Source organism: Lycorma delicatula, chromosome 10 (genome assembly GCF_047948215.1).
Source record: "Lycorma delicatula isolate Av1 chromosome 10, ASM4794821v1, whole genome shotgun sequence".
Lineage (NCBI taxonomy): Eukaryota > Metazoa > Arthropoda > Insecta > Hemiptera > Fulgoridae > Lycorma > Lycorma delicatula.
This window is the reverse complement of record NC_134464.1, coordinates 71404787-71418032: the sequence shown is the minus strand read 5'-3', so window position 1 is coordinate 71418032 and position 13246 is coordinate 71404787. Positions and strand designations below refer to the sequence as shown.

At 30.2% G+C, this 13246-nt stretch overlaps 1 protein-coding gene across 1 annotated transcript in view; it reads right to left on the bottom strand.

Moving 5' to 3' along the window:
* Positions 1 to 12715, bottom strand: part of Eaf6 (chromatin modification-related protein EAF6/MEAF6) — a 40329-nt gene extending 27614 nt beyond the window's left edge. Inside the window, exons 1-3 of the mRNA XM_075377138.1 lie at positions 12585 to 12715; positions 3339 to 3542; positions 420 to 453 (exon numbers count right to left, since the gene is read on the bottom strand). Coding sequence (XP_075233253.1) covers positions 420 to 453; positions 3339 to 3542; positions 12585 to 12662 — 316 coding nt within the window. The 5' untranslated portion in view covers positions 12663 to 12715. The remainder of the gene's footprint in view (positions 1 to 419; positions 454 to 3338; positions 3543 to 12584) is intronic.
* Positions 12716 to 13246: the final 531 nt, after the last annotated feature.

Sequence of the window (13246 nt, the reverse complement as noted above, 5' to 3'; positions counted from 1 at the left end):
ACATTTTGCCAATAGCTAAAAAATTACATTAAAAAATAGAAAATCTAATAATAAATAAACAGAAAACAAGTTTTATTATAATAAAAATAAAATATAATTAATGAACAAGCAACTATTAGCAAAATGTATAGAATTCAATAAAAGATAAACAAAAAGAAAAGAAATGTTGTTAGCAACTCAAATTTTAAATTTATTTTAAAAACAACCAAAATATATAACAAAAAAAAATTAAAATTGAATAACATGATTATAATAAATATTTAAAAACAAATAAAATAACATTATAAGTATATAATGGTAATAATGTTAAATACAATAAAATAATTAACATTGTAATATACAAAATGTATATTAAAATTTTCTAAAAATACAAATAACAATAAATAATATACTCCATGAATTCAAAATCTTTAACTAACCTTTATCCTGTGATTCAACAAGACCGCTTACAGCCTGAAATAAAAAAAAAAAAACAGTAGCTATAACAAAAACATACAAATACAATTATCATTTAGTGTTGCATCAATACCACTAATACTGTGAACAAGTTTTATTATCAATATTACACAGCTGTTACAAATATAGGTATGTAATTATCTGTAACAGTAAATAAGGCAAAAATACAGTAATAAGGAACATATTAAAATACACAAAAATTAAGAAAGTAACAGAATTTTCCCAAAATAACTACTTCCTTATCTGGAAACATTAGAATTTATTTGCTAATGAAACTTGAAGTAAGTATGGTTCTTGATTAACTAGTTTACTAGAAAGGAGTTTTTTGTTTTGAAAAATGACCTCGCACATCAATGTATTTCACAAAAAATATTCAACAAGGTATATTGCCTTTCATCCATTAAAAGTCTTTTTTAAGTTAGACTGAGAAAAATTCTTCATCCCAATTCTCTTTCTTACCCTACTCTTTTTGTTTCACATACATAAAAGAAAAAAAAATATTACAGAGATTGGATATCAAATAGTAGTTATTAGCAGTTGATGAAAGGTGATCAGATTTCAATCATAATTTGTAATCAACTTCTCATTACTATGATCTTTTTAATATTTGGTATAATGTATATGTTGAATGGTACAGGTACCAAATACTGATATGATGCTTTTTAATCAATATTACGAAATGACAACAGTATATAATTACTTGAAACTAGATTTTTAAAAATAAAGCCAAAAGAAATGAAAACAATTCAAAAAAATAAAACAAAAAAAATAATGGTGTCTGTATAAATTACCATCTTCCCCTCGCTGGTTCTACCTAAATATTAAAAAAGCTGATGTGGACAACACATGACTTCTTTGTACGCCTATTAAATTACATAACATTTTTTTTAAATGAAAAGTATGTAAAATTTTATTTCATTAATAACTTCTGATATTTTTTCATATACTTTTTTTTTATATTATTATTATTGATTAATTATTTATCGTACATTTTTTTTACAGTCAGAGGTTAATAATTATTAATAAATCAATATATTTAAATTTAAAAAAAAAGGAGATGAAGTCTGATTCAAAACGATGTGCCTATCCAAATATTTCATTAATTAAAATTTTATTTGCTATAACTCTGGAACCAATGAAAATAAGTACAATTATGATATATCATTGAGAAGCTCTCAATGAGGGCTTATACTGAAGTAGAAAAAGTCCAAATCCAGATTGTTTTGGATTTTGGACTTTTTTGGACATTTTTGGTTCAGTCAATTGCAATCAAAAGGGGGAGTGCACAACTAGATGTTACAACAGTCCTAAATCCAAAATTTCAACATCCTACAGGTAATAGTTTTTGAGTTATGCGAAGTACATATATATATAAATACATACGTATGTAGACACCACACTGAAACTAGTCAAAATGGATTCAGGGATGGTCAAAATGGATATTTCTGTTGAAATCTGAAAACCAGAATTTTTCACGATCACAATACTTCCTTTATTTCGTACAAGGAAGTAGTAAAATTTTTTTAAAAAAACTAGCTAAAAATCAAATACAAATAACTATTTCAATATCAAAAACATCCAACAAGCATATAAGTTGATTAAAATGTAATTCAAAAACATTAAAGAGAAATAGATAAAGACACAAATAAATGTGTACAACCTCTTTGGCAGCTTTAAATGAAATAATATCTATACAATACTGTATATTACTCACTACATAAAATTTATAAAAAATACAATGTTTATGTTATTTCATACTCCAGTAACTACAGGCTTCTCCCAATATTTTCAGATTAAAATACACCTAAAATAGATAATATCTTTTGTAATAACGAAAGATGAATTTTATAGCATGTGGAAAATGCCAAATTGACCAGGAGTCAAACCTTCCATATGAAAAGTCACAACTGCACTCTACCATAGTGGTCAGTAAATATCTACAAGGATAATAACAATAATTGTGAATTTTAAAAGAAGTATAATTAAATTAACTTTTATACTATACATGTATAGCACTCTGTAGTTGAATGGCACCTTTTGATTTTTATCACTTCTACTTATTTTGGGTATAAAAATTCTAAATGTTTACTACATTTAAACATCAATATTGTTTTAAAATATATATTATTGGTTTATTTTAGAAGATTAATTATCTTTTACAAAGCTTGAAGCTTGTACATAGGGAAATGGTATGAAAGTTCTTTACCGTGTGAAAAATACTAAACCCAGAATGAATCAAATAAAAGGCTGAGATGTTAGCATTCCATTATAATTGTTAGCAACTACAATAAAATTCATGCAGGATTTGCAATTTTAAATAATAATTAAAATCAATTCATATTAGAAATTAAAGTTATGATCCCAATTTTATAAAAAGCTTAAATTATTTGTTTATTAATTATAAATAATTTTATCCTGTTTTACTTTAGGACCATAGGTCACTTCAATAGTACAGAACTAAATTAATACATAAAAAATTTTCTTATTATATTGTAGTTACAAATATTTTTATATTTTATAATTATTTGATTTCATTTAACGTACCTTAACGCATGTAAGGGACAACATATACAAACATGTAAAAAATATGCAAAAATAACCTATGATACATTATTCGTTATTACGATACGTTGAATTTGTTATTTCATATTGAAACAAAAAAATTCTATGAAAAAACTTGAAAAGCTCACATAAAAATATGCATTAATTTAATGTATTAAAAATTAAGTTTATTTCATAATTTAAAATATTGAAACATTATATAAAATAAATATATAACATTATATTAAAATGATATATTATGTGGTAAAACAAAATTAGAAAAAATACATAAATAAATAAAATTTACAAAAAATTAAAAAAAGAGAGAAATAAAAACTCACAGCAATTGAAGTAATAGATGATTTTGAAAACAGACGTTCAGCTTCTTTAAATTTACGATTTCTTTTATCTGCTTTACTATTTGTATTTTTATTGCTGGCAAGATATCTATCCCATCCTCTAATAATATTACCATATAATTGTGTATCTTCTAAGTAACTTCCTTCAAATGCGTAAATCTGTCGTTCAAGATTTGCTAATGTTTCCTATAAAAGAGAGGAAAAAACATATTTATAAAAAACCTTTTTCAACAACCAAATTACTGAATCATTTTGTTGTAATATAAAAATGAATTCTTAATTGCATCTTTGCTTCTACTGTCTGTCAACAATTAAACCTTAGAAAACAGACAGCCTCAATTACATGCAAACAAAGCCATCAATGAATCAAAATCGACAAAAAATTATATAATAATGCAGCGTTTGAGAGCAGCAACAAGTAAGAACAGCTGGAGTCATGAGCTATTATTGGCAATTCTACGTAATGATAAAGGGACCCACATTATTTATTTTCAATAGTTTTTGACAAAACACCTGTCTGCTGTTGTTCATAAGTTCCTAATCCCTAATGTAATTCTAACAAACTTTTTTCTTTAAAAAAAAAAAGAATGATCTTGAAAAGCTAATATTTTCAAACGTTAGATAAGAAAACAGCGAAGGAAAATCTATCTGCTACAGAACCAATGTACTTTCCAAAAACATTACTCCATGAAAATAATCAATCAATAAACAAGAAAAAAGGCTGCAAACTCAAGTGCAAAGAATTTTGATAAACAGAAGATCATGCTAGTTACCAAAGAAATTTCTTTTAAATAAAGTTTGGTTTTCATATACATAACTCTTGGGGGTTCATCTAATATTATAAATGGATTAAAAAAAATAAATATTTTCCCACTTAAAAATCAAAACTCAGTCTTTAATTTTTTTTTAAACATTTTTCAAACTTTTTTTCCCAAATTATTTAACAGGGCAAGTTATATGAGACGTATATGAGTTATTTCAATTAACATTTCCACTTTACATCACAATGACATAATAAATTACATAAATAAATTTTACACTTTTCTAGTACAGAAATTGAGTCTTTTCTGTTATGCGCCCCGCACCACTTTTTTTTTTCTTATGGATTTATATAAAATTATGGAGAATATTACTTAAATCATCTTACTGTATCATTATATAATGTTGTAAATAGATAATCTTGTACAACTGTTGCCTGTCTTGACCTGTACAGGCTTACAAATAAGTTAGGGATCTGGTATTCTCTATTTGTCTAAATACACCTTATGGTTCTGTGCTAATAGTTCTGTTATTATGTTTCATCAGTGATAAGCCAACAAATTTTTTCACTCATTTTCTTATGTGTTGTAGGCTTTGGTCAAACAAAGAAATTGTAAGGAGTACAGTACAGACTGCTGCTGGATTTCAATATGGGTGAATTTTTATGGCAACAGTTGTAACAAAACAATGCATTTCAGCAAATTTTTCAGGATAGTAACCTTTTGTCTGTCTGTATAATAATGTTCCATTATTCAAAGTATCATTTAGGTTAGTTTTAGTTAGTTAAATGTGTGAATTAAGTATATAGCAGAACTTTATACGTTACATTTCACCAACTTTAGTGACTAAGGTTTTCTCTTGGATGACTTAGTTACAGAATGGTAAGTGAGAGTTTGCATTTTGTTAATATTCCACTACTGTAAGTTTCTTTGTGAAGTTAAGGTGATGTTTTGTTAGTTGAGTTTAACAGTACACTGTAAAACTATTGTTGAAAAGCGTTATTATGGGTGACATAACTGTATGATCTAAAAGCTTCCTGCTTTACTGTAAACTCACAGTGTCTAAGTGGAAAGTGTTAGTCTTGTTTTCTGATGATTCTAGTTTCCAAACTCAGAGAATATGAGAAAAAACCATTCATAAATAATGCATAAAAAAAAATAGTCCAGCACGCATAACACAAGATCCCAGAAATCTTACATGTATATAGAATAATGGACAGAATCATTTGAATAGTCATATTCTGCACAGATTTTTATGAAAAATCTTCCATCCACAATCAATATATTATTCAAAGTAAATTATATGTACAGTACTATATTAAATTAATTAATTAATGGATTAAATAGTAACAAAATGAACTGCAATAAATTAAGTTACAATGAATTAGAGTTTTAAGCAGCAGATCTTAATTCTCTTAAGAAAAACTTTAAGTTTACACTTAAATTAACTTATCTTGAAAACCATAATTTCAAAAGTTCCCTGATGATAAAAATCATTTACTAATATTCTACATTTATTCTTTTATAAAGAGTCCACAAACAATTTAAATATCGATACTTTCTTCCTATTAAAAATTGCACAAAAGAATAATACAAAATTCTTAACAAGCTACAGTACATGGGTAAAACAAAATGGTAAACAGTACTACAAAAATCTTAACATGGCAAGTCTTATTATTGAATGTTAAAGAACAATGAAAAAAATGTGAAAATCTGTTATCAATTCTGAATACAAAATATTTTACAGACTCGTAGGTAAAAATTACAAACAATAAAAAATAAATTAGAAATAAAATTAAATAAAAATCAAAATAATTTGTTAAAAACCTTTAGGATGTAAATACAAGCAAAATAATTCCTAAAAACAATGTTAATTTATAGATAGTTCCTGCTTTTCTAGTACTTGAAATAAGTACCCTTATTAGACCGGTAGGCCACAGATTAATCGGAAAAAAAAGCATTTTCACACCCACTGTACGTGGATTACAAAGTAAATACACAGTCACTTAACATAAGAAATGATAAAGATGTGAATTTACACTAAGTATAAACACCCAGTCATCCACAAACTTTATTTTTGTGCTTGAACACCCAAAGAAAAGCTCTCTGAAACTAAGTGCAAGGAATATTTCTTGACTTGACTTTACTTCTATTTATTGCAAACTTTACATAAGAGTAGAAATCTGAACAATCAATATGCACTTAATTTTAAACACAATACAGTAATAAAAAAGACAACATATAAATTTTTAACAAACTTTAGTGACTAAATCTACAGATTATACATTAAAAATGATCAATACAATAAAAACAATTATCAAACTTAAAAAAAAAAATTAAATATATAAAGACCATCCTGACCCCATAATGGATGACATTCGCCTAGTGACAATTCCAGGCGGCACACCACCCACTCTGTTCCTAGTCCTGATGGGTTTCACCAGAGATAATTTTCAAGACCTTAATACCTACCTGACTGAATACATATTTCAGTAAAAAGAGTGACCTCTATCAAGATGCCACCAATGCAAATGCCTCAAGTCATTCCAATCAGTGTATTTACCCACCTACATCATCTGATGAAACATAAAATTCAACCAATCATCTATTATAAAAGCTCTGATAATGAAAAATGATAGAAATGAAACAATATCTTATACCCTCAAAAATTATTTTAACAATGAAATTTTGACCTATCTTCCTAACATTTTCCCTACCACAAACAGCAACCAAATGTAATTGCCCAAATTTGTTCATTCTGATAGAAAATCACCCAAATGGGCCCCTACCCACTCAGGCTACTAATCTTCTAAACTATACCCCGTTTGTAATTCTCTCAAGCACCAAAAATCTCAAATATTTCTCGACAACCACATTCCTCCCTCCCTAACCTTCCAATTTGGCCACAGATCCAATCCTGAAGCAATGTCCACAAGCCCTCAAACCACCTCTGCACGCCTTAACTTTATTTCGAGCAGACATACAGCACATGATATGCATCATCATTAACAAACATTGAGAACAAGTACTGGTGTCAGTCAAGTCAAATTGAGCCACACCATGCCCCGAAAGGAACTGAGTTACATGTCAGTTAGGGGAAATCCATGAGGCAACATTCAATGCTTTCACATCTGGAAAGAGACCATGTGTATAACACCCATCTGCCATCTCATCCCACCTACTCTGCCATAAATTAAAACCTATCTCCTCAATTTCTCTAATAAGCTGCCCAGTCACTTCTCCCGACCTTTTCGCAGCATATCGTTACTGGTGCTTTGACACAAGGACATCAATATGCTTTAGACCCACGATTACTAAAACTGCCTCACATCAGACAGTTCTATAGCCCTCAGTTACAATTAGTAACAGCAGGCACTGAGCCCTCAATAAAATTTCAAAGTCAGTTTTTTACCTCATTTTCTTCACCCAATATGGTGCTGCAGATAGCATAACAGCCTTGCATACATTTTCATATCCAATTCTCATTGTTTTGAAATTTAATCCACAATCAGGATGGACCAACCTACAAATGCTGAAAAAGACATCACATGCCTTTCTTTGCGACACTCTGAAAGTGCTCCCTGAATCTGAAATTCTCATCAAGGTGCACTCCTAAATACTGTCGCAAAAAAACATACCAAATAGGATGGCCTGTCATAAAAACACAAACTCACCGAATTACAGCCAAACGGCCTTTCATCAGTATCATGGTGGTCTTCTTAGGGCTAAATACTATTTTGTGCTAATCACTCCACACCTCTAGTATCCTACATGCTTGAGTTGCTCGGAATTTAACCTCTTTCTGTGAAATCTCCTTTCACCAGCAGAAGCCCATCATCTGCATAAGCGATGACACGACATTCGCTGGGCAACCTCAATCACATAAGAGAATCAAACTCCACAACCCAAAACAAAGAAGCCCAGCACGCTACCTTGGGGACATCCCTTAGATAACATGTTTCCACTTCTGTGCCACCATCAGGGAATACTACCATAGTTACAAAACTAACTTTGTAGCAGCCCAATCTCTTGGCAGCCATGCAAAGAGTGCATGCCTGACGTTGCAATTAATACAAGGTCCAGGGCCACCATAAGTTGTTAAACACCCCAATTATATCCAAGAATAAACCCAGGACACATGCAAAATTGGAGCTGGTCACTATACCCATGACTTTCAAGATTGCCTCCTCTGTTCCCTTAATTACACTGTTATCTGGCAACAAACCATAAACATTCGAAATGTTAATCCTATTAGTCAATACACCTAGCCAGATCTAGAGAGTAGACAGAAGAACATCTTTTTTATGTTTATATCCTAATACCTTATAAACAACTTCCCAAGAACTCTTATTGCCTTGTTCCTAGACGAATGAATGGCAGAAGACTCTTTTTGCAAATCTGATCCTATGCAAATATTCATTCCTCTTACCTGTATACTCAGAAGCAAGTACCATTCGCCACTTAGGAACACCCTCTTGTTGGGTGCCTGAGGCAACTCATAAATCACTTCAAATTTGAAAATTCACTCCTCCAACTCAAGACAACTCTCTCCCAACCAGAACTTCATGCAACTGACTATTCTGCAGCATCAACAAAAGAGAGAGAGACAACCTCTCCATTATTACCTCCAAATCAAGAACATCTAGACTTTGCCTCAAAACAAAGAGACTAGTAGAAAATATACCAACAAATTTTTGCTAGTTGGCCTGCCTGTGCAGGAAGCGCCCTTGTTGAATGGGAACATTGCACCTGTAGACCACTCCAGAAGCTCAAACACAATCAGTCGATGATCACTGGAGCAATCAACGACTACTGCCTATGGTTCCTGAAATATTCTTCCTCGCTGTTATGTCTATATTGGTCCTAGTAAACAACTTTCTACCATCCATCATCCCTGCAAAGGATGAAAGCACACCAAAAACATAGACTTCCAAATTGTGCTTAGCCACAAAACTTTACCAGCTCCTGCCTTTCATTCGTTAAAAAGTGCTATGCCACCACAAAGACTTAATGTTGACATCTACACCTATCAAAATAGAGGAGATGCAAACAAACCAGACAATCTTGTCCCATTTTTGTCCCACCACCAAAAATGCATGACAGCATTCAGCCTCTCATTTGCCTGTTTAAAACAAAAATCTACATTCTCCCTCGAAAGGTCACATCATCCATGTCAGTATTTTGTTTACTGACAAAGAGTCAAACCAGGTGTGTAAATATGAAACCAGAATTTTTATATAGAAAATAAATGTTTATTGTATGAAAATGATAAAAAATATTTTATTCAAAATATTGTCAATCACTAGCTACACATTTTCTTATCACTCTGACTATTTATGAATGCCACGCCAAAAAAACTGTTGGTCTTTTGAGGCAAACCAATCATGGAGCCATATTCATAAGAAGTGAAGCGCAGCTCAACAAGTGCATGTCCCATCGATGCAAATAAATAGTAGTTGGACGGAGCCAAGTCTGGTGAGTAAGTTGCGTGCAAAGTATTTCCCAACTGAATGCCTCAATCGTTTCCTTGACCGGTTTTGCTGTGTGTGATGGTGCATCATCATGAAGCAAAATCACTTTGTTCTCTTTTTTGATATTTTGGTTGTTTTTCACGCAATGCTTGATTCATATTGATAATTTGTTGTCAGTAGCGTTCAGTATTAATAGTTTCGCCAGGTTTTAGCAGCATAATAGATCACACCAAACACACAGCAATGTCTTCTTTCCATAACAATCTGGCCTTGAAATTGATGTCGATGGTTCGCCTGGAGTTACCCATGATCTTTTACGCTTAGGATTCTTGAAATATATCCACTTTTCATCACCTGTCACAATTTGATGGAGAAATGACTTTCTTTTGTACCTGGTCAGCAGCATTTCAGGTGAACAGCAAAGTGGTTTTTCAGTTATCTTACTGTCTTTCATTCAGTTCACGTGGAACCCATTTTCCCATCTTCTGGATCGTTCCCATGGCTTCCAAATGTACGGAGACGGTTTTTCATGTTACATTTAATTGACGTGCAAGTTTTTGTTGCATTTGAACATCAAGTTCATCAGTTACATATCACTGACACCACACACAGCAACATTGAAAAGTGAGAAAAAAATCATTTCCTTTATATGCTAATATTGTAAACTTATTTTCTAAATACCTTTATAAATCCTTTGTAATTTCAACGTTTTTAATTCCATACTTGTGTATATCACATACCATTATTAAATTGCTTTAGTGTTCAGGGTTTTCTTTTTTATTATGCATTAATAAATCTCATTGTAGAATTTTCGGGTCTTTTCTATTTCTCCTCACAATGGGTTTTTTATGAATAACTATTTAAACTCATTAAAAAAGTAATAACTATTATTATTTTTTGGTAACTTAACTATACATTGACATTAAAGATTATATGTAATAAGTTTTTAACAAAGCAATTTTGGTAATTAACTAGCCTGTAACAAAGTGTTCTTCCTGAGACCGATTTCAGTCCTGCAGCCAGTTTGGCTACACCTCGAATCTATCATTTTTATCAAAAAGATGTAATATCTCATGCCTGTTATTGCAATGCTGAAGTTACAAAAATTCAATGGCTTTCTTCTTTAAATCACTTTCCATAACTAAACAAAACAACATCTTCACAGAGGAATAACTAGACACAGACTGATTACAGGCAGCAACACCAATGTCTAGTAATATTGTCCATTGTTGTAGTAAGTAACCAGACATGTTTAAACATTACCAATTAGATTAAACATGAGCAATTACTAATACATAATGTAAAAAAAATTATTATGGAGAAAAAGCAGAAATGCCCAAATTTTGTTTTAATTTTATGTTTAGGCCCATTATATTGTCAAGCAGATGATCTGCTCTTTGCTCCCCATAAATGGGCATTAGAGATAACAATGCCACAAGATCTTATCAATTAGTTGTAAAAAAATAGATGGATACAGACTGAAAGTAAATAAATTTAAGTTATTGGTTTTTTTTAATCTTTCACTATTAAATACAGGAATTCTAAATGGGAAAAACAAACTGTTTTCGGTACTTACGTATTAATGCCACCGCAGCTACAGCTTTATTTAAAAACAAAGTAGTCAATTGGATTTCGGTGGAATCCGATTACAATAATAATAAATGGTTATTTATATTTATTTATTTTATAAATATAATTTAACCAAACTTAACCTATGCTCGCTAAACCTTGACTAATTAACACCGTAATTTTTTGAGTATTTATTTAATAAATTCAGTAATTATTGCAAATATTTATTGTTTAAATAATCAAAATACTCCTGTTAATTAGTCACGGTTAGCAAGCGAAGCGAGCGTAGGTTAAGTTTGGTTAAATTATATTTATAAATAAATATAAATAATTTATTAAAATTAATAAAGAGACTGTTTTGAATCTATAACTCTATATCGGCCCATTTTCCACCGAAATCAGATTGACTACTTTGTTTTTAAAAAAAAGCTGTAGCTGCAATGGCGTTAATACGTAAGTTCCCTGTTTTTTAATTATAATGAAATGGTAATGATTGACAAAATTTAGATCTTTGTCTAACATCATTTTCTATTAAGGCACATAAGAACATCACTTATCCACACATTAAAAACAAAGAGTACATGACTGTCATCTTTATGAGCACATTAACTTTTTTTTGAATAGTTATTACTTTCTAAAATTATTTTGTATCACATTTTCATTAAAAAATTTACATGTATACAAGATTAGGATTTCTCATCTTAATATCTCAACCAGCAACAATTTAACCTTTCACTTACAAACGAATTAGAACCAAAGCACTTACTTCTAGATAATATGCCATTATTGCTACCAACCAGTACGGTGATTTTAGGACTGTGTAAAAAAAGATATTAAGAAAGAAAACAAATTTATTCATCTGATGAAATTAACTGGTAAGAAATCACAAAAAAATATAAAGGATATTATAAATAATACACCTTTAACAGACAATAGCAGCAGCACATAATCATAGTGATATATCAAAAACCAAACTTTTCATGATATTAGGGATCGCTAACTATGAAGTTGTTGCATTAGAGAAAGCAGCACTGTATATACTACATACAGCAAATTAACTAATTTTATCATTAATATTTAATTTTAAATTAACCGGTCATAAAACAAATACTTAACGAATGAATAACTAAATTATAGCATTCTTGTGCAAACTAAAAGTTAAATACTTGTGGCTAGCAACTTAATATCCAATCATTTTTATGTACTTCAATCAATTATGAAACGAACATTAACTGACATAGTTACTCAATATTTTAAAATGTTAACTTTACAGTCAAATAACTAATAACAGGTTTACAAGAGGCGATTGCACTCTTCTCTCATTATTGTACACATAACCTTAAAGCAGGCCTACGCTGCACATATTAGTTAATTTTTAATCTGCAGAGTTATATAAAAACTAATTTAATATGAACCAAATTAATTCTCACAGCTATTTCGCCTTTTCGTTTGACTAATTCTGCTAACTCAGATCGGGTATCAATCGTAGATACATTTTTGGACGCCATGTTTCCTTGGCTTAACCTGTTAATTCCGACCACTCTTTTACACTGCCTTTCATATCTCGTAGATCTGTCAGCTAAACCGTAAATAAGTATACAATTAAGCGAGTAAAACAAATCCAAATTTGACAAAAAAAAAACTATCTTTCTTTTTTATTGTTTATCAGCGACAAAATTTTTTACTGTTTTGTAGGTGAATAAGTTTTCAAACGAATCTGATTTTCAAAACTTAACAGAAAAGTTCACTTGCTACTCTTATTTTACTAATCATGTTAGCATAGTCGTAGTAGTATTCTTTTGTGATAAATTTGTATTATTAAACAACTTTATACCTAATCAGACTTTTTCAAATAACAACCTATGTTATTGCAAACCCTTTTTATAAAACGACTATCCTTCGGGGTTTTTATAATTTTCATCATACTTGTATTTACAAAGCTTGTTGCTGTTGATGAGCTTAGCACCATCAATAATTAATGAATTTTTGGCACCCTTTCGGAATTTCCCACAAAATGTTATATTTTTGTAACGATACATGATGAACCGAAAGTATATAAACACAACCTAATCAAACATAACATAATGGGAGG